Below are 23,584 nucleotides of genomic sequence, written 5' to 3'. Positions count from 1 at the left end.
ACGTTTCTGTGTCTCCTGATATGGGAGGTGTAGAAAGGCAGTAATATTTTCTATTGGTGTCAGACATACTCAAAACCCTAAGTCTAAAATCCCACTTTTCGTTTTTTTTTTTTCCTGTTCTAAGCTTCTAAGAAAAATCTCCAGGATCTCTGGTTTTCAGGTTTGAGTTCATTAGTCCTGGAGTTGCCCAGGGTTGGGAAAAGGGAGGAGGGTGCGGGCTCAGTAGTGTACTTTAGTTTCACCTCAGACACTACAACACCTTGATAATGTACAAGTTCCATCACAAACCAAAATGGGTCTTAAAAATGTGTCCAGAATGAATGCATAGGTTATGTCAGTGGGCAGTATGTGCTTTCGATGAATGTGGAGGATATGACGGGTAAGTTCAAGAGAAAAGTAGAAGTTACAATGAGATGTATGTGCAATAGAGGATTGTGGAGGGCAGTAAATTCAGTGAAGAATAAAAAGGGAAATGATGTGTGTGCTTGATGGGAAGTGTTGTATGTGAGATATAGCAGCTGTCAGAAGAGGAGTGCAGAGGGTACAAAAGAAATTGGCATGTCCGGGAGAGTATGGAGGGTATGATTCCAGAAACAGTGTTAGTGAGGTTCTTTGTCCTGAAAAGCTCCTGAAGTTGCAGAATCAGATACAACATATTATTACTTGTCAGTGGTCCTCACGTTGCTATTTCATGAGAATCACGATGGTCATTTCATAGTGATATCTCAACACAATATCACTCTAGGATTCTTAAAAACCAGACAAGTCACAGTCCTCACAGGATTAGGAAATCTGAGATTTTTGGATGAGAACATTCCAAATTGGTGGCATATAATGTGCTAATGTTTGCACACACAGGACATAGAGGAAAGCCCAGCTCCCTATACCTGTGTGCTACAACTCTGTACATCCAGATGGACACCTGTTAAGGACAAAATCTTTATACCAAACTGAACCTGTTGTAAATTATTAATATTATTAATAAACAGGATTTATATAGCGCCAACATATTACGCAGCGCTGTACATTAAATAGAAAATGAAGGATAATTAGTGTTTTAAGCGAACTAAAACAATCCTGATGAGTATGCTGTCCAGTAATTTTCAGGAAAACAATATGTTGCAGCTTTTTACATAAAATATTGAAAAGCTTTGCCTTTTGTACTTATCTTTAGCACTAATCCAGATCATGACAGATGTGGAAACGTAACTTTATCTCTTTTCTACTGAAAAGGTGTTTTGTTGTGGCATATTTCATTTCAAAAGAAAGAATATTGGACTTTTTCTTTATAATATAACACAGGCCGGTGTTACGAGATCACGTCTTGTACCGTCTGTTACCCGGCAACAGGCAAAGCCACCATACAGCTACTTATTATGTGAACAATGGGAGTGTCTAGGATCCTGTCGTAGCCTATTGACTTCAGACTCCACATAGGAGAGCCAATAGAAGAGAATGTAGGATGTCTCCCAGGGCATGGACAGAGCACAGACTTGGTGTGCAGAGGGAAGCAGTTATCAGAGAACATGATCTGATCCCAAACTACAGTTCACCAGATCTGAGCCTTGGCAGCTCACCGTTTACACTTACTACCAGCAAATCTGGCTTGTGGCTTTACAAAACCCAACACCAAACTTTGATTTTAGCGAATGAGCTATGGCAACAGCCATCAGCCTTTCCGATTTAGTGAATTTATCCATTGGCACACCTGAAATTGGGGCTGTTAATTTCAATGCCCTGCGCACTCTTCTTCACGCCATAATAAAACATTTAAACATCCAAGACATAAAAGCTGAGATCCTAGAGGAAGATAACGGCCCATACAATCTCCCCAGAGGGCTGCTGAAGGTGGACCAAGAGGGGCAGAATGAAAAGGTACCAAATGGCTACCGGTGGATGGAGCAAAAGGTCCTAAAATTGGAACAAGAGTTCCAGGCGTTGAATGGTTTGCCTACGGCATCAGATCTGATGGGAAGAGTAAAATCACAGAATGGGGGAAGCACGCCCGTAGAAGATATGTGGTGTATGATGCAGATGAAGAAAAGACTTGAGGCTAATGAAGATGGGGTACACCAGGTAGATTGAAATGTTTTTATATATTCATAGTCATATACACAGGTTTATTTGGAGAAACCGATAGCAACCGTGTAACTGGCCCGAGACTTCTATTGTTGACAGCCTAAAAGGGTAAATATAGCATTCCTTAAATTTAAAGAAAAGTGGAAGTGCTGCTTATAAACTACCAATCTTCATTTTATTTTTTTTAAAAAAAGAAAAAATTTTGAAAAAATTTACTGGGGGTGTCATATACCTGAATCCCTTCTGTGCTTTGGGGTTTCATCAGGACACAGTAGTGGAGTAAGGGGTAGTGGACTGAACAACAAAGCTTAATGTGGGACCGGGCATCCAACATACTTGTATGAGGTACCTCAACATGGGGTGGTAAGTATCAAGTTTTCTCTTATTTTTGTAAGTCTTATCCATATTTTTTAAATATTCTGTTTGCTTTATTATTTCAGATTTTGTTTCTGTCTGATTTCAGTGGAGAGATTTTTCCCTATCTCTGACACCAGGGTGCTGTTGTCACCAGGACAGGACTGTACATGACACCAAAAAAAAAAAATATGCAAGTTATGTACAAAATTATGTTTTCTGTTTGATTTTTAAGGGTTTCTATTATAAAGCAGTGAAACTGACATTCACTGAAACATTCCCTGGTGGAAAATCAGTTATTGCCATTGAGACACATGGACAAGGAAGATTCTCCACCAGGGAATGTATCAGTGTATGTCAGATTTACTGCTTTATAATATGTGGGTGTGTTGTTGGAGAAACTTCTCACCGCTTCCTGGCCAGAGACATATATAAACATATATATATATAAATATATAAAATTACTGGATTTGGGTTTAATGCATTAAAATACAAAGTCAAGGGATAAAAAAAAAGTTACAAATGCACCAAACTGTAAAGGATGCCGCAGTATATAGATATCACTGTATAATTTTTTTTTTGGATCGCCTAATAACAAGTTAAAAAGCTCTGAAGAACTTTTACCAAGCCCATGTATGGTCTAATTAGTCCACCATTGTTTCTTTGGCATTTAAAGGAATTTAAGCCATTTGTTATGAGTCAGATTGTTGGATAGAACTTAAATTTTTATGATAATTATCACCCTGTTAGGTGGCTTGATTATGGCAGCCTATGGTGAAATATATAATGCCTGATATTCCTTGGTGGTATTAACTATAATGTTATCCCGTAATATCTCTTTCCAATAACAAAATATGACAGTAAGGAACCGGGTTCACGAAGGTCTTAAAGCAACTGTGAACATTATAGTTTATGTTAGCTGCTCATGCAAGGCGTTAAGCCACCACTGTACTCCATTATAGGGGGTGATGGCACAAACTAGTGCAAAACCATGTCATTGGTATTATACATGTAGTACTTTCATGCCTCTAGTCAACAGTCTGTAACAAAAACAAAATATGATTGTTGGGGCATATGCCTATAGGGGTCTAATGCCACTTTTCCATTCCCCTTGTTCTTCTGTATGCCCTCAATAGCAGGGAAGGAAGGTTTAGAATTTACGCCATATCTTGGCACTGCAGATTGGCAGAGTAATAAATAGATAGTCATGGTTCTGCTATGGAGTGACACAACCAACGTAGTCAGACCCATTTTTTCATATGTGGTTTTATGTTGCTTGGAAACCAAGCAGAAGAGAGAATTTCAACAGACCCCCACATGTGAAAGAATGCAGTGTAAGGGATAATTAAACCATAAGGGACATTGATAATAATTTACGAACCACAGCCAGAAATCGTTTGAGGAAAGTATCCCCAGGAGAGCATCCTATACATAATCCCATTCACTGACTTTCTTCCATCTTCTCTTCGATTTTTTTTTCATTTAATGAGTGTCTAAAGCACAAACTTTTTTTTTAATTTACTGTGTCTTTAGTGGGAGAATTTATGCTCTGTATTTGTTTTGGATTGAACATGACCGCATATTTAAAATTTGGATTTGTCACCAGAACAGGAATAGTGGGAATATTTTCCAATGAGGACATTAGCGTCAGTAACAATTATCTATAGAGGATATATGTGGAGAGAATTTCTCTCCTTTCTTTTTGTGGAGGAAAATCATCCCTAGAGGTGACCAATGGCAAATATCCATTAACCCTCCTATTCACCCTAAAAAAAGTTTGACTTGAAATATCCTCAGAAGTACTTTACATATTTTTAGTGTTTATTTTCTTATAACAGAAGAATAGGTCGGGGTTCAGTGTTCTGGGATTGGTCACAGGTCAGAAAGAAGTATAACAGATGGGTGGTAGTTTTCTGGTCATGCCAATATTATTTGCCAGAAGGTCCCCACTATCAAATTGACATCTAATATATTAAACCCTAACTCATTTTCATCATTGTCAGGTCTGGTTCCATGATGTCATGAAGTCCTTTTCGTCCTCTTCTTCTATTAACAGTGAGCAGATCCTAGACTACTACTTTACAAAGCATTCTCCCATAAGTCCATGGTAGGAACAGAGCCCTGGCACTTTGGGTTGAATGACACTGGGCAGAGGAGGAGGAAAGGGCATGACATCTGGGAGTAGGAACTGCGGGTCTGGGAGAGAATGCATCAGGTATTGGGTAACTATAGCAGCTTCGTCTGCCTTTTTATTTTTATTTTTGGAGCTAGTGGGTAGAATTATGCCATTGCCATTCACATCCTAGCGAGACTAGGACTTTAAAATAGACAAAAAAAAGTTTTAACACTTGGTTGGGTAATGTTGGTGCAAAATGGACAAAGTAAGTTATTGCAATAATTGATAGTGACACTATGTCTGCAGGGCTGCGTTGCTCTGATTGAGAAAACTTTATCACAGATTTATAACCCCATCAAAACTGTATGTAGTCTGCTTGGTATATAAGCTGTAGGTGGTGTCATATTAAAAACCAAAAAAAAAGCTTGGGGTTTACCTTAAACTCCCTAATTTCATTAAGACTCTTAACAAGGCATGCAGCCAGGGTGGCCAGGAAAGGCAGGGCAGTTAGTTCCTTCTATGCCTGTGCAATACCAGCCACATGCCACATTCCCTCGGTTCCATTGTTGAAGGACAGGACTCCTTCCCTACATCCAGTCCCTCAAAAATATTGTGCAGGCTAGTTGGGTTGGCTTATGGTGCAATTTTAAAGTCCCCTTTAATAAAGGGGTATTCAGATATCCACCCCTTTCCAGGGGGAAACTTACACCTAAAAAATGATTCCCTGCCAAGTAACTGATCTCACGCGTTGTAGTAGTAGCACAGAGAATCCTAGGTGTGGTCATTAACCAAATTGATCACCCCTTGCAGTGCCATCTGGTAACATTCAATTATCTGATGGAACTATAGGAGACTGAAAAGAAGAAGTGTGCCAGATCCTTTCCATGGAAAAATGGCACATGATGGAATTTAGGAATAAGTACTGCATTGGTGAAAAAAGTTACTTTCTGCCATGAAAATGTTTCTACAAAAATGAGTTGCTCATCCCTAGTGCACTGGTGAGCAGTACATGCTCACCATTGGTTTATTGCTGGATGAACATGAGTTTAGATATCATTACAGAATGTTGATGTGTTTTAAATGAGAGCGCTTATTCACAAGAACAGCTTTTTGTATAATATGAAGAAGCATCTTGTTAATGGCTCTTTTCTTTATGCCATCATTTTGTCTTATGAATACAAATCAGATCCGCCGGGACGGTCGTTCACTTCTAGCGACAATCCTCGTTCATCGGCGTCGCCGAGCACTTTTTTTGTTAACGATTATCGGACGAACGGTCATTAGTCGTTCATTTCCAATGATAATTATTGCACGTGTGTACGCAGCTTAAGAGGTACAACAGCAATAAAAACATGACAGAGATTCCCTCCCTTGGCCATAAACCTGAAAAGAATGCTAGTTTCCTGGCTCCCTTGCTTATATGCAGTAACTGGTGGGAAACTCTTTTTGTCAGGTCTGCAAGAAGTAACAAGAGCCAAACATTGAAAGGATAATTGTAATTCCAAAACTATTTGGTGCATATAGTCAGACCAGCAGATTATCATTCTGCCCACTCTAAAGAACTCTCTGGGGCATTATTACACATTAGCCACTAGATGTAAAGAAAGAAGGAACCTCAGTCGGCAGGATCTTGCTAAGTATAATTGGAGAGGAAAGGTGAGTTCACAATACTGTTACAAAACCAAAACCTAAACAAAACCTAGTCAGATTCCCTCATTTGTAGATACTGATAAATTAGAGGTTCCAGATCTGAAAAATAATACATATGCATGGACAAATCTGAAAAAAATATCTGCTGGCTGTATGAATGACAAATATTTGGATGAGTAAATGTATACCCAACTCAGAACATTGTCCCAGCAAAGTAGGACTTCCTAATCACCTTATCTCCTTCTTGTTCTCTCCTGTACAAAACGCAGTCACTTCCCTAGTTGAATTATTTAGCATGACCCCCTCGGGTCTCATTACAGATAATAACCTGCTTCCAACATCAACAAACAGCTCATCATTGTTACTAAGATGGGTTAATTACTGCAATGTGAGATGGAATGTCTGTTACTGTCCGTTAACTGTTTATGGAGACAGGTAGAAAGCAGAGCTTAGATATTCATTAGGGATTTTGTCTTCTGCACATTCTCTGATTTATCACATTCAATTTACATTCTTCTACATTCTCCAAACCAATACGACTCTGCCAGCATTTCTGTATAATAAATATACATGTAAAATAAGCATTCACAAAGCTTATCTTCTACAGAAATGATTATAAATTCTGTTTGATGTATCTCCATCTCTGTTCTGTTTCATATGAGTATTGTGAATTCGGATTATTAAATGTGAATGGGTATTTTGCCCATACAGATAACTGCAACAAAACAAAACAATAAGAAAAGCTTACCAGTTTTTAGATTTAGTTGCTGTATTTGATTTATTTTTCAAACTTTTTAGCCAGTGCAGAAAATACCTGTTGATCTTGCTAGAAGAAAAAGTACCCTTATCATTACATGAGAGCGTGATAGACAGTGAAACACCTTTCTTAAATCTGTAAATTAATAATCCCATCTTCCCCTTTTTAATGGAGATAAATAAAAGCAGACATGTTTGCAGTCCAGTCTGGATGACAACCATGGCTTCCTCCATGGATATAGCAGAGGAGCTAGTGCAGCCACCCAGATGTGTGTTATTTACAACAGCGGTCACCAAGTGGTCCGCGGCTCTGGACGGTGTGCCCCCAAGCAGGATCAGGAGAAGGACCCCAAAGGGTGGCGCACCATGCAGAGACGCGTACCATGTCCCCTTTATGGATCGCCTACTTTCTCATCGCTGGCTCAGACTTGCGATGGGAGAGTAAGCAGGTTCTGGCATCATGACGTCACTCTGTCTTCCACTTTGAGTGACACACAGCTCCCTGTGCATGTGCGGTCCGGAGTCTGTAAATTTAGTGACGTCCAAAAGGTTGGTGACCACTGATTTACAGGATTGCCATGTGAAATTATAGGGAAAAAATGGAAAATTTAATACAAGCAACACATTTTATATTTTCTGTTCAGCCACCAGGAGCAAATGGAAAATCATTTCAGAGGTCCACCTTTGTAACATAGAATGAGTCATGCTACTTCATACCCTCAACTACCAATATATTTAGGTAATCAACTGGAGCAGTAGGGAAGTAAAATAAAAGTAATCACATGTAGGAGAGAAGTATGCATCTGATGAGGAGGTTGGGTTAGGTAAGTCTTGGAAGGGGGTAACAAGGATTAATCTGCTTGGGTTTAATGTTTAGTTATCCTTAAAGTTTAGGTACCCTCCCGTTGTTCACCTCCTAGGGAACTGCAAATCTTGAAGCACCCAACTGCATATTTTTGGCACTAACGAATGCTCTAGTCTATTATGGTTACTGGAATGTTGCTTAAGGAAACAGTCCTTATTAGGGCACCCGATGACTTGCAATTCCACAGAATGTCCAGAGTGCTGACGTCTGATATTAGCTAATCTGGCGACATACTGCCAATTCCACCAGTAATTTAGAATGCATTCATGTGGCAGAATCTGGAAAGATGAGATGTTTGATTGCATCAGTGGTTCACAAGTTAATGATTAGGTACGTGAGGCATAGAACGTAGGATGCAGTAAGTAACCAGGAAAGAGGAATGCACACTACAGGCATGCCGGTTGTAAAAAAAAGTTTGGAGAAGCAACTGGTGGGATGCAGTAAGAAGAATTAGTGTAATAGATGCCCATCTGGGGAGGAAGGGGATCCTTTGGCCTATTGGGAAAACACAAACAGCTGCCTTTTTATAGTTTGGTCAGGTTGCGTTTGGTTAAGATAGTGTACCATGCAGTGTACCAAAACGTACCAAAGGGATTGGTGGGAAAAGCGAAAAGTGGTTGTTCCTAATATTACTTACTTTCAGTATTTTTTGGCATCAATCATCTTTTTAGCTTTTAAAATTTGGATCACAAAGATAGTCAGTGTTGGAAAAGTTCCCTCTGTGCCAAGCATGTAAGTGCAGGTTTAAACAGAATTTTGATAGCTCCTTCATGACTATATGATTATTATTTAAATGATGAAGTATACTGCCTGGCAAAAAAAAAAGTCACACGCTCTAGTATTTTAATAACCACCTTAACCTTTGGTTACATCATGTATTCACTATTTATATGTAATGTCACAACATTTATGTCTGTCCAGAGTTGCATACATTTTTTGCCAAGTTCTTTTATTGGTAATACAAGAGTTGGACCATTGTGTAAAGTCGTCTTCAGCGTGATTTTCAATGGGCTTCATGTCTGGGCTCCTTGAACCACTACCTCACTATTCAGTATATTCAGGTAGACTGCTGCCCTTTTTTTTTTTGGGCACATAATGTTGCCGAACATAGAGCTGCCCAAATAAACCAACCCCAGATTATAACGCTGCTCCCACTGACTTTTACAGACCGGGCAGTGTCCGGACCACCAGCCCAACATATCCTATGTGCATTAAATTGTCTCCATGCACCCCAGCCTATACCTCCCCAAGTGCTTAAAGATATTGACAGTCTCCTGATCTGGTCTTATTTTACCTTTATTAGGCAACATGACTACAGAACATAACAGTTTTTTTTGGAGATTATAAACCTTTCCTGATTGCTACTTTGTTCCACATATCAAGATTTGTTTTTGTACCAAAACTAAGCAACAGATAACTAGAGGTTTTTGGTTCAGGGGAGTAACTGGCCCAAGGGGCATTGTGAGTGCATGCATTTCTGATCATTTTCTAATGTGCATGGCCAGCTTTTGGCTTCTGAAGTCATTGTATTGGCATCACAGCCCAAAAATTACTATTTTCCCAAGTTGAAGTCAGCAGTAGCACTATTAGTAGTATTATTATTACACAGTATTTATATAGCGCCATCATATTACGCAGAGCTGTACAAAGTCCATAGTCGTGTCACTAACTGTCCCTCAAAGGAGCTCACAAGCTAATGTCCCTACTATAGTCATATGTCATTAATGTAGTCCAAGGTCAATTTTAGGGGGAAGCCAAACTGCATGTTTTTGGGATGTGGGAGGAAACTGGAGTACCCGGAGGAAACCCACGCAGACACAGGGAGAACCTGCAAACTCCATGCAGATAAAGTCCTGGCTGGGATTTGAACCTAGGACCTAGCGCTGCAAAGGCCTAACCCCTGAGCCACCGTGCTGCCCTTTATACTATCGTAACAAAAGTCCTGGCTAAGATTTGAACCTAGGACCTAGCGCTGCAAAGGCTAACCCCAGAGCCACCGTGCTGGCCTTTATACTGTCCAAACACAAACTTTCTTAAACCTTGCCAATATAATAAATGCTGAGGCATGCATACTTAAAGTAACCCTATAGATATGACAGCTGGCATATTTAGCAGTTTTATATTAAACTGGGTAATATTGTGGTATGTGAGACAGTTCCAGCCGGTGTCTTGGAAATTATTCTTTTTACTGCTCCCCTTTTGAGATTGGAGGTGCTGCCATTTCTGCAAAAACTGCCATTTCTGCATCCCCCCTTCAGAATGGGCTAAATAAACCTTTTTATAACACTGCTCCACAATAATAATTTTTGGTGGCAGGTGCACCCACAGAAGTCCACGCCCATCCTCCACAGCACAAATATTTACTTCTCAAACCATTCTGATCCTTTTATTTAGCAGACATAAATCATAAATATGTAAGGAGACACTGAAATTATGTTTCTGGTGCAATATTTAGTTATGTAAAAATGAATGTAATTGCTTTTGTGATATTTCTGCTGGAAAGAACAAATTAATAAAGCACTAAAATGTTTCTCTGTTGTCTGTTTACAGTTATCCCTAACAAGAGGTAAGATAATTCTTTCAATGGGGACACCTCCTGCAAGGACAGCTATCTAAAGCCGCATACACACGTGCAATAATAGTCGTTGGACAGGATCTTTCACGATCCTTTTCAATGACTATTATTGCATGATGCATGAACGAGTGCTGTACATACATCACTGTTCTGCTCTATGGAGAAGGGAGAGCTATGGAGCGGCACCCTGTTGCTGGCTCTCTCCCTTCCCTTGCATTAGGATTGTTCGTCATCCATCGTTCATGGATCTGCCAGGACGGTCGTTTGGATGATGGACGACTGTTGCTGTACACACACCAGATTCTGCCCCTATGTCGGCCCTGATATCACACCAGATTCTTACCCGATATTGATATTAAGGGGGCAAGTTTTCTCACTTTGGCAGATTTCAAGCTCGTTCCCATTGGGTCTCTAGGAACTTTATTACTTACTGTAACTTGTATTGGAAGTGTGCTGATGTGTATTTATTGTATTGGAAAACACAGCAGAAGTTATATGGTCCTTATAAAGCAATGAATGCGACTTCACAAAGAGTTTAATCATTCTCTTTAATTCAAAACAAATACATCAAGATAATTATCTATAGTCAATTCTCCATTTTACATTCGATGCTTGATAAATATGCCTATAGGTTCTAAGGAAGCAAAGTTTGCTTACCATGTCCCTAATAAAAGTGGACCTTTTTTATGCCCATTCCTGTATAATAAAAATTTCAAATGATATTTACTATTTCTATGTTCCAGTGCTATCCCCACCTTTTTATGGGTCCAGCACTACTGATGCTTTTTGGGCAGAACCAAACTTGTTTATTTTTTTCTGGCTGTCAATGTTTCCGGGTAAGAGGGGTGCATCATTACTCAGATTGGGCTCATAGTATGCCAGGACTGAGCGGTGCTTACATTTTACATGCCTGCCCTCTGCCACCACCAAGAAAGAAAGCCAGCTTTTGTGACATCACCAAACTGAATAGAAGACTGCAATAAAAATTGTGTATAGGAGGAATTACAGAAACGTAGGATGTAAAAAAAAAAATCCCTTTGAAACAAGGGTTAAACTATAATAAATGGCTAATAGGCCTACCAGTAAAGTAGAATAGGGAATCATTGCTGAAAAAACTTTAAAATTTAATTCGGGAAGGAACCAAGGTGCCAAAAGTAAAACAATAATAAAATGTTTTAAAGGCCGTCACAAGAATTGATTTGTGATGTTGGGAAGTAAATATAAACTTAACAGCGTTACTATATGGAAGTAGGTGACCACAAGTAGCCTGTAGGAGCTCCAGGATAAAAAGTTCAGGTTGCAATGACTCTTAAATAAGTTTTGTAGTAAAGAGGTTATTGGTAACTACAAAGTTATAAAATAAATTCCTGTAATGAATGCTTTATGTCTGAAATATAATACAATTAGGCTTCTTCCACAACTTGGTTCCTTCTACTGCTGGTAGCTGCCCATCTTCAACCATGTTTTCTAACACCTAGCAACTCAGAAACAAATACACATAAACAACTCCCAAAACAAGACACATCACTGTAATCAGTATATATTCTTTAATTAATACAAGGTAATGTGATCATTGCTATTGAAGGCAGCTAAGTCTCCCAGGTAGAGATACAGTGTCTCATTAGCAGTCAGCATAATTGGATGGTAGGCCGTCTCAGGACAAAAATGATGTTTTGCAACAATTCTCCCTGGGGAGTAAGATTCAGCTAGAATAAGTACATAAAGTACATCTATTTTTAAATCAAGCCGAACTCCAGCCTCGCCTGTAAGCCCTTGACACAGGGCCCTTAGGGGAAATGCCCTGTAATAAGACTAAAACTCAACTATAGACATTTTTTGAAGCTTTGTACACAGTGAGCCACATTTAGAACATCGTTATATTGGCTGTCTATGTTACCTATGGAGTAAGAAAGTAAGGTAGACAGCAGATCGATGTCTGATTTTATTTAGGTGAAAATCCCCTTCTCCTTCAGAGTTAAATTTACATGAATGTATATAAGATATTGGACAAATGGACCTACTGACAGAATTCAGAATTGTATAGAAAAACATCTAGAGATATGGCCCATATGGGACCAATTTTTTTCCTAATGCATAAGGATCTAGAAATAATGGGCATTCACCTATACATTATTTCTTGCTGCCCTCAGGTCACCCTCCTTTTCGTTGTCATTCATATCTTTTTCCTCTTCTTCTTTGTATTTATTTCTTTTAGTTTTATACACTGTTCATTGTTAATATCTTCCTTTCCTTTTTTCTTTGGTTCATAGTGTGAATTCCACTCAACAATTGATGGTGTTGGATCATTCTTGTACTTTATGCATTGTTTATGAATGATCAAAATATCTACACACTAATAATAACATGGACTCTTCATCCACACTTTTTTGAGATTTTTTTTTTTTAGGCTTTGAGGAAGCCCTTGGGGTCCTGGTGATGTAACATTGGATATTGGTTCTATTTAATATTGGCTATATATAATGGTTGAAATTTCTTGGCATGACTTTAATTTGACTTACTCTCATTGCAACTGCTTAACATTTGTCAAACACTCATATTTATGTATTTTTGTTTTTTTGTGTTGTATACCTTGTACTGTTTGTTTTCATACTATATTCTTATGTGCTTCCTAATTTTTCTTTATGATACCAATGTTCCTTTAAAATATTTAATAAAAAATTAAAAACATAAAAAAAGAAAGTAAGGTGAATGGCTTTCAAAAGATTCCAAGGGCAAAAATACCCTTTAATCTTAATATATTCTTTGGTTTTTGGGTCCATAGGCTATGGCAGTGTTACAAGATCTTCTCCATGAGATCAGTGTTCTTAAGGACTCGCAACAAGAACTCAACAGCCAGCTAACAAACGTTGCAGAAAATATCCAGCAGGTAAGTGACACACCTTCCTATATAAACTGCTACAAAAAGCTTGATGAATCTGTTTAGTGTACACCTTATGACATCTTAGTATTGGTTATTGGAATGCAGTCTTATGACCCAAAGGTTACCTCTATAATTACAGAAATTTAGTATCAAAGTTCTGATCTTCCTACTCTATTCTTCCTACTTGTGGCCAAAGGTAGTGGTGGACAAGGTTGTTAGTTATTGACTATTCTAGCATTTTTGGGCTGTTGGGCATATCTATAAAACTATTAACAAGAGCCATGTTGCAAGCTTGGGGCTTTCTGTAACGTCATTAAGGCTGCTGACACAAATGGGAACAATGGGCAATTCTGGAAGAGTACTTCAGGTAACCCCAGAAGGAGGTAACTGTTCCTCAGAGGGGGCCACAATCTAACGTCCTTACCATAGTCATATGTCACAGTCTAAGGCCAATTTGGGGTGGGAACCTACCAGTATGTATTGAGGATATTGGTGGAAACTAACATAGAAAACATACAAACACCATGCCATGTGCTGGCTAAGGTTACAACCTGGGACCCAAGTGCTGCAAAGCAAAGAGTATCAGCCCACAAGCCTGCCATTAGCACCATTATGAGGGCAATAAAGGTACTAAATGAAGGTGTCTTTGTACATCTAGCTACAATCCTCTACTGTATACCACATCTGTGTAACCTAAGCGGTTCTTATTATTCTAAATGCAGGATAATATGCATGATAATATGCAGGAACTGGAGCAGCAGTTGGCACTCATGGAGATGAAGACAGCTACAAAAGGAGAAGTAGAAAACTTACAGATAGGACATCAGTCTACCCAGAAGAAGTTGGTACGTGAGGACATTTCCTGGAATGGCTTTTTACAGTCTTACAATTATTGCATTGTTTCTAGCCAAAAAAATGCAAGGAAAATGAACCTAAGTATTATTATTACAGATATATTTAAATTTGTTTCTAAGTGGTCTGTTGTAGACTGAACATTTAGGGGTAATTTAAATTATAAGAGGTCCCCTGGGGGAATGGAAGAAATATTCATGTCAGCAATAGGTCAGGATTGTAATAAGTTCTCCAAATGCTTTCTATGAAAATTCCAAAACCATGTAATTCCTTCCATCATCACTCCATAAATGAGTATACCAGGCTCACAAGGGTTTATGGAAGATCTAAGTAGATACCAAAGTCAGAATCTCTCAATTTCAGAGGGTAAAATGTATTTCTCATTAGATGCAACCAGTTTTCATGACCACTTGCTACATTTTTGAGCTTCAATCTTGTTGGTTTGTTCTTCCAGCCTGGAATGCCTGGAAACAAAATTCTTGGCAGTGGTTTTGCTCATGTAAAATGCCCATTTGGTATGTGCTCAATTTTATTTATTTTGCTAAGGTGTGAGATTTTAATGTAAACCATCCCATGGAATACATCCTTACTATTTCAGTATGGTCATCTCATTCACATTCAATGTAATTCCATCTACACAACCATTTGTTAATCTCTTTGGTTGATGCTATGCCTTAAGGCAGGGGTGTCAAACTCAAATACACGGAGGGCCAAAACAAAAAGTTAGGCAAGGTTGCGGGCCAACTTTGAAATTTAATTAAAATTAAGGACATTTTTCCTCCTCATTAGATATAAACCCTTTTCATATGGAAACAAAGAGGTTTTGCTTCACATTCAATCTGGAACAAGCTTATAATAGAGAAAGAGGCATAATTTTTTGTTTTTTTTTTATTTAAGAAAAACTCTTATGCCTCTCTTTCTATTTGAAGATTTCTGAGTTATATTTCAATAATGATCATAATAACAATATTCTTCTATGAAAATCCAACCATTCAAGTCCATGCCTTAGAGCAGTAAGGAAAAGTACAGCTGAGGGGGAGTGCTGGAAATGCCAGACGCGGCCAATACGGGGCTAAATCCAATGAGTGGCCCTCCTCTGAAATGTCCTCTTCATTGAAATAGCACTGCTACTAAAATCCACGGCAAATATTTGCGTCTATAAAACAGTCCAATGCGGGGCCACGCATAGGCAGAGAGCCCGCTGGTCTATAGACGCGAGTGATGCTGGGAATTGTAGTAGAGGCGCTATTTCAATGCAGCGGCGGGCCAGCCTTTGGGAACCAAAAAAAAGGTTTTAAGGGCCAGAGTTGGACACCCCTGCCTTAAGGAATTTAATAAAAAGCACCTGTTCCCTTAATTTTTTAAATTTTACATTATACATTATACATGAGCAGCAGCATTGTCACCCTATACATGAAACATGTTAACACACCAAAACCAACTCCTGTCCCTATCTCCATAACATAAAGGCTGATAACACTGCTTGAGATATGCACTACAGAGTACACAGGTCACAGGTCAGCCCCTGATTTCTGGTGGTATCATCAGGTATTTTTTATACTCAATGAATGGATTTTTATTAAAATGAATGGATAATATTAGACCAAAAGTGGAATAATAGGAACAAGATAATTTTAGGGTGAATATACTTTAACTCTGCTATTTTTTGTGTGTTAATTATTATAGAAAGATCTAGAGGAGAAGCTAGCAAAGTTTCCCAGTCCAGATGAGCTGAGCAATATGGTACAGTGGGATATTTTGCGTGAGACTTTGGTGAGACGACCTGTGACTGTGGTAAGTAAATAGGACAATGATATCATCTCCTTGTTCATCCAAGGTATAGTACAACTAGTACTGTGTAGTAATGTGGAAAATGTTTGGCATTTTATCCATACCTCTTCTTTTATTCTTTTTTCATTTTGAGGTGTTGGCACAATAAAGACTTTTTTCTTACAACTCAATCATGCAGCCCATTTCTGTTGTTGGAACCTATACGTACCAACTTATGTGTATTTTTTCAGCCCCAGCATTGAAGAGTAAGTAAACTTTTGATTAGACCCATTTGCATAAGTTCAGTGATCACTATGATTTGAAAAAAGTCACACACAATCATGTGATAATAAACTGAGCACACTCCCTTAACAAAAGGAAAGTTGCCTGTGTGATCAGTAATATTTCCAAACAATGGCCAATATTTCACAAATTTTGCTAAATTCAGATAAAGCAAAATTTGGGGGGTAAACTGAAGCTTCAGTATGCTGCAATATTTTCTTCTGCTCTTCTCCTTTCAGGATGCCCAGACTTCCTATAATCTACTTATTGGCCATGACAATAAAACATCTTTGGTGGGGAAAATGACTTCACAAACCATGCTACAAGAGCCAACTGCTTCAGATTCCATGTTCCAGGCTCAGGTTGAATCTGCTCAAATTACTGAGGTCTTTAAACCTGATGGACTTGTACACACTACTGTCCAAACTACAATAAGTCTGGCACCAGAGGCTGTAGGAGATTCCTCCATCTCTGCTTCTGAAGAACTTATTCAGGCAAATGGCCAGGAAGACACATCCATACCATCCCAAGCAGTGGTAACAAGGCAATCACTTGAGGATCAATTGCATGTTGACCATAGGGGTCCTGATCCCGAGGATGCTTTGACTTCAATTCCTAATGTTAGCCAAGAACATGTTCACCCTCCAAGCTCTCCTGGAGATGAGTACTCTTCACCCACTACAATGTGGGTTGATGGAACAACTCAAATTCCTGTTTTACACCCATCAACAGCTGCACATCTAAGGATTCTAGGTGACAGTAATCAATCTTCACCAATTCTTGCAAGCAATCCTGGTACTCCAAATAAAGCAACGCCCCCACTTACACCATCCTCCTCCCAAGGTGGCAGAACGTCACATCGTTATGCAGATACAGTAGCAGCACTTCGCAACATTGGTGATCTGTCTGAAGAACATGCATTGCTTCGAACAAGGGTGGAGGAACTGGAGAAAATCAAAGCAGACAGAACAGAACTTAACATGCTACAAAGCACTACAGGTATTTGCTACTTCTTGGTTTGGGTAATTTGGGACACTGGCCCTTTCTCTTTACAATCCAGCTTCATTAATCAGTTTCCAGGCCCAAGTGCTGTCATAGGATGGTGTAGACTGTGCAAAGCAAATTTGGAATTTGGAGGGAGGTTGAGAAGTTCAGGGAAGTACTGACAATAAATTTGCTCTCCTTTAAGGTGAATCTTTTGCGTTGGCCATTGTGTTCCAACTATGACTTTATTTTAAAAGGGAGTATGGTGAGGGTTTTCATAATAAATGTATTTATATTCTCTTCTGCACTAAATAATTGCATCTACCAATTATTCATTTTCAGAAAAACATATGAAAAACATGTCTGACCTACAGGAGAAGCTAAGCTCCCTCTACAAAGACATGCAGGAGTTGAAAAGTAATAAAGAAAAGGTGAGACTGATCTGTATTTTTTAATAGACAATCCATGGACCCAACTGGCACTTAGCAACTTTAAAATTGTATTGCCCACTGTTTATAGAGATATGATTGCCATTCGTGGTATTGCCCCCAGTGTGTCTAACTGAGCCACGCACATATTTCTGGCACTGTCAATTTGGTACAGAATGTGTCTCTCGAAACATATTATGTTTTTATAGCTGGTAGCTGTTTTGATTTGATTTATTCGTAAAATTATGTGAGTCTTAATTAAATAGGTTTATATGTTTGAAAAGCATTGTGTGTTTAATAATAGTAAATAAAATAGTTTTAGTTGATATTTTTATATACACTTGATTAATATTTAATCCACTGAGCTTGGTATTTTTCTCAGAATTTTATTAATTCTATGGTCACCTCTCAGGACAAGAATTTACTCCAGGATAAAGTACTGCAGCTGCAAAAGGAGTTGGAACAGCTGGACAAGACCACAAGCTCTTTATTTCAGGAGCAGCGAGAACAGCAGGGACACATTAATGTGAGAGGAGAAAATGTCCCTCACTGTCTTTGGTTTTGTTCACTTTCTGTTTTCATCCTCATTCCTGGTGTCTCCTTTTAATAACAGTTTTATTTTCTATTCTACAAAATATGAATTCGTATTATTCATCCATATATCTATTTACAGGTTTCTCTTGTTGTGTTTGTCTTATACCAATACTAAGAAAAATGAGGGGGTTGTCATTGTTTTTCTCTCTATCAGAAAATGCTAGTTGTCTGGTTTGCAGTATGCTTGTCTTGGGGTCAGTGAAATGAATGGAACCAGCATTTTTAGCAGGGAGTTCAGTATTGGCAGCCTTTGTGTTCTCCTAGAAGAGGTGACACACTCTCATATATTACAGATCATTTATCAGACTCTGGAGAAGCTGGAAGAGAACAAGGCAGACAAGGAGCATGTTGAGTTGAAGGTACATTTGAACTGTATTATTTAATTAAAAAAAGGTAGTGTGAATACTTTATCAACCTGTACCTTGAAACTAACCCTCTGAAACTATCTTTACCTGTAATCCTAGCAATAATTCTCCCAGTCTAGGTCTCTGTGCATCCTAACATTAAACCTTCTCTGTAACCTTTAACTAACCTTCCCTGTACAACTAACACTAACATATCTGTAACTCTAACAATAGCACTTACTGTAACCCTAACTCTAGTCCATACTGTAACCTTAAAATTTACCCTATCTTTGACCCTAATACTAATCATCTCTATAACTGGAACACTAACTCTCCTTGTAAACCCCAAAACTGCCCCCCTAATAACCCTAGCACTGACCTTTCCTGTAACTCTGATTCTAACCTTCACTTAAGTAAATGTAATAACTTTTTTGCATACTCATATCTCTTGCACTAACCTAACCCTAACTATTCCTTTTACTTTAACACTAACTCTCATTGTAACCCTAAGAATAACCCACCCTGTAACCAACAGCTAATCCTCCCTTAATCTTAAATACTAACCCTTCCTGTAACCCTATTCTTCTGTATAACCCAGCATTATACTTAGAATACTGGAATCCATACCATATACAATGTACTTGCAATGGAAGTATTTAGGATTTTATATTGGAGCACATAATTTATAAGTAATAAAATGTGTATGTTTTTCTACATTTTTGGAAAATATGACATTCATGTACTTAAAATATTCCTCTATATATTCTCTTTTGATGGTATTGTAAGTATTTAGTGTCAGGGGAATATAGGTATATACCAAGTATAGTGATACCTTGGTTAACGAAGATAATTCGTTCTGGAATTACACTCGTTAGCTAAAATCTTTGTTAGCCGAGGCCGAAACGCAGAGGAAAAAATGTTTGTTAGCCGAAAAATTTGTTAGGCCAGTTACTCGTTAGCCGATGTATCACTGTATAAAGTGTCTCTGCCCTTCTATTCTTGAAATAAGTAATGTAAGGCTATGTACACACGTGCTGGAAAGGATATTTCACGATCCTTTCCAACGATAAATGACTGCACAATGCATGAACGAGCAATGTACATACAGAGCCGTTCTGCTCTATGAAGAGGGGAGGGGGAGCTCTCTCCCCTTCACATTCATTACCATTGTTCCTCGTCCATCATCCGTGGATCTGCCAGAACGGTCGAGCGCTGTACACGCGCTAGATTCTCTTGCAATATCAGCCCTGAAGCGATTATCGGATGAGAATCACCTAACGTGTGTACACGTGTGCCTAACTCTAAACTACCTATAACCTACAACTAAGACCAACACTCCTAATTTTCTCTGTAACCCTATCAAATTAAACAGTTTTTTTTATGATGATTTATATATTTACTGTTTATGTTGAATTATTATTTTACAAATAATCACGTAATGCAAGAAGTGCCCTAATATATAAATAACCAATTCTGTTCATCCAGCTATGACCCCTAAATATGTATTACTCATGTTACTGTGAATATGTGTCCTTTGCAATTTAAAGACGGGAAAATTGAGTTCTATGCATCCACCTTCATGCTTGTCTTTTCCCTGTGCTGTGTATGATCTGGACAGCAAGCAGACATGAGAGCCTTAGAAGGTAAAGTGAGTCGTTCTCAATTTGATGCCACAACTGAGCAGATAAACAACATGATGCAGGAGCTGCTGGGCAAAGTAAGTGGGCAGGAGCAGGACTGGCAGAAAGTGCTGGAAAAGATCAACCTGGAGATGCAGAGTAAAGTAAGTGTGTGTATGTCTGTCTGTACACCTGCTCTTCCTATACATACATCAAGCCAAAATGTAAAGCTTTTTATTACAAGGTGATTTCATTGCTGTATATTTTACTAATGTATCTTATTTTGGATTGAATGTGGAAGGTTTGGAATCCCTTTCTGGTTTTCATATATGTCTGTGTTCTTGTCGGCAAAATTTACCCTTTTTGTTCTAATGGCCACTGGTACAGAAAGTGAGGGGAAATCCATATCTGTGCAGCTCAGTATTCAGTTCTGCTATCTGCCTGGTTATTGTATGCATTTTCCCTTGTGAACATGTTACGCCTCCCCTCAAGGAACATCATGGCAGCTGATGGCCACATTCCTGGAGAAAGCCGAAATCAATCTGAAATTAAATTGACCTGTTATAGTCACAATGGAACAGTAATGTTACTATTGAATGTTAAACATTTTTTGATCTTCTAGTCTACTGGTAAAAGTTTTTGTCTTCTAGGTTTATCACATGTTGAAAACATCCAACTCTAATAGATGGCCTGTGATTTCTTTGATTTAGTGTTCTTTCATAATACTTGTTAATTTGTTAACCCCTTCCCTCCCCCATGGGTCCTAAACCCTAACGGCATGTTACACATAGCAAAAAGTCAAAGTAAAAGTATCTAAATCATTACTAATTGTTTATGCATTTGTACAGTAGATGTGATTTTGGAAAATCTCTATTAGAGACCTACTTTGTTAGTCCATGTAGTATATTTGTATAGGCATGTATACATATGGTGTGTGCCTATTATCTTTAATTATTCATACTATTATTATTATTATTATTATTATTATTATTAATATTCATAAACAGTATTTATAAAGCACCAACATAATATGTAAAACTGTACATTAAATAGAGGTTGCAAATAAGAGACTTATAAATTAAAACAATGGCAGGAGGTGGGAAAGACTCTGCTCAAAAGAGCTTACAATCTAAGAGGGAGGGAAGTAGCACATAATAGGAGGGGGTTCTTACCCAGTACTTACCCCTGTTCTTACCTAACTTTATTTTTCAGCTGGATCGCATGGAACTAGATCCTCTTAAGAATAAATTAGAGGAACGCTGGAAGGAAATCCGCCGACAGCTGCAAGAAAAACCACCCCAGTATGAGTCTGATGATGCTGCTGGTATTCGCAGGTAGGGTCCCATTCATATGTATGCATTTTATTGTGCATATTTTAATATACAGGTTAGGCATTATTAAATAAATATATAAATACACACAGTATATATATATATATACATTTATATATATATATCTATATATATATATATATATATATATATAATGCTGCCATTTTATATCTTTTTACATTAATGCACATGATAATGATAATGGCAGTGCACATAAAAAGACATTGCTTTTCATATATTTTCAATATGCATTAAACTCATGCACAAAAGTGTGAATAGACAATTAGATAACAATTTTGTGAAGTGGCAGATATGAATGTTTAATAACTTCTATGCAGTAGAGGGCATTGTTGCAATGTATTTCTGTATTTGTGCACTGACAAACTATCTAGTGTCTGTTTGATTTTCATATATTTCACAATGTGAGAAATCCCTGTAATTCACATTTATCATAGAAATATTCATAGATATTTTTTTTATGGTTATCCCATTTTTACGTTTATCTTGTGAATAGCTAACATCTGTAACAAATACATTTTTAAAGGAATTCCTTGCTGATTTTTACAGTAATATATAACCTATGTCTAATTTACCATTATACTTAACAATGAAGATACAGTAATAAAACCTCTTTACTATACTGTATGGGTAATACACAGCCAAAGAAATGGTGTGAATGTCATGATGGTATACCATTGGTTAGGTTCAGAGCTTTAACCCATTGGGCCAATAAAATGAGCAATCACAGTCATCTGTCCTTTGCACAAATTATTGCATACTGAAAAGAAATGGCCTTTTCTTTCAACAATACCACCTGTACTTATTGACATCTTTGGGGTGTGGACCAGCTGGTCCTTGTGGTTACCCCACTTAGTCCTAGGTCAATACAGGATAATGGCATAGTGATTGTTGGGAAGAGACACACAGCAGGGAACAATAAATTCCACACTCAGGGAAGAGTTTAATAGTATTGGGACTGGAAGCTCTGCAGGTCCATAAGAGTAAAAGTTGAAGAAAAGTTCCATAAAATGAAGCTAGTCCCTCAAAAGATCCCATTGTTACCAATCCCCCATCATTTCCATTCAGTCTATCACAGATATATGTACATCAAACATATGCAGTAGCAGCCACCTACATGAAACTTGGCTAGGCAAGAAATGAGGCAGTAAAGGACTACACTATAAAATAGTGGTTTTACTGTATGTTAAACAAAGTAAGATATGTGATTATGTAGAGGGGAGGGGGAAGTAAACAAGACAGAAAGCGTAAAAATTGGTGCAAAGACCGCACTTTTCTTGTATTGTATAGTCATAGCCATTTCACCCAATCTTTCCCCTAGTGCACATACAGGTAGTCCCCGGGTTACATACGAGATAGGGACTGTAGGTCTGTTGTTAAGTTGAATTTGTATGTAAGTCGGAACAGGTACATTATTTTAATAAGTGCAATTAGGACAGATGTTTGTCTCAACATATTGATAGGCAGTGTGGTGTCAGTTACTGTATAAAATCCTCACTATCAGTTAATCACGAACTAAGCAAAAAAAAAAAAACTTTATGGAGCCTAGACATATATTACCTTCTGGACAATAAAGGGTACAAGATGTTACAGATCAGCTCATCTCTTAAGATCACCCACAACCTCAGCTGTGTTTAGCAAAATATTTCTTCTGCAAGTCATGCAAACCGCCCCCCTCCGCGCCATTAAGCCTCCGATGCAAACGAGCAAGCAGGGATGCCCCGTTTGTATCCAGGAAGCATCGGAATATCGGATGTCCCTAACTCTGGGACTACCTGTATAACACAGTAGTCAATAAAAGGTTTACTAGTTTCATACTTATATTTAAATATTGCATTCTTATCTTTTTAGGCAGCTATTCCATTGCTTGTCATGTGACCGCCCTCTAGACATGATGGTGCCGGGACCGTAAGTTTATTCCTTATAATTCCATCATCGTAGTCATCTTCAGCCACATAAGAATTGTTCCCTTTCTCCTATACAGGCCGATATTAACAATCCCCAACATTCCAGGACTGCCATCTCATCGCTCCAATCGGCCCTTTACTGTTTATGAACTGGATCAGATTCGGCAGTGCAATCGCAG

General features: G+C 38.2%; 1 protein-coding gene across 1 annotated transcript; it reads left to right on the top strand.

Annotated features, from left to right (window-relative positions):
• Positions 1-1,294: 1,294 nt before the first annotated feature.
• Positions 1,295-23,584, top strand: QRICH2 (glutamine rich 2; the record flags this gene model as incomplete). Its single annotated transcript, XM_072403863.1, is given in 12 exon segments — positions 1,295-2,076; positions 13,178-13,282; positions 13,999-14,121; positions 15,815-15,922; positions 16,420-17,179; positions 17,507-17,595; positions 18,005-18,118; positions 18,480-18,545; positions 20,149-20,313; positions 21,362-21,483; positions 23,350-23,406; positions 23,483-23,584. Coding segments are annotated over 12 exon segments (2,231 nt in total), but the record flags the coding sequence as incomplete, so codon positions are not given.

This window comes from Pyxicephalus adspersus, chromosome 3 (genome assembly GCF_032062135.1).
Source record: "Pyxicephalus adspersus chromosome 3, UCB_Pads_2.0, whole genome shotgun sequence".
Taxonomy (NCBI): domain Eukaryota; kingdom Metazoa; phylum Chordata; class Amphibia; order Anura; family Pyxicephalidae; genus Pyxicephalus; species Pyxicephalus adspersus.
This window is presented reverse-complemented; position numbering and strand designations above follow the sequence as displayed.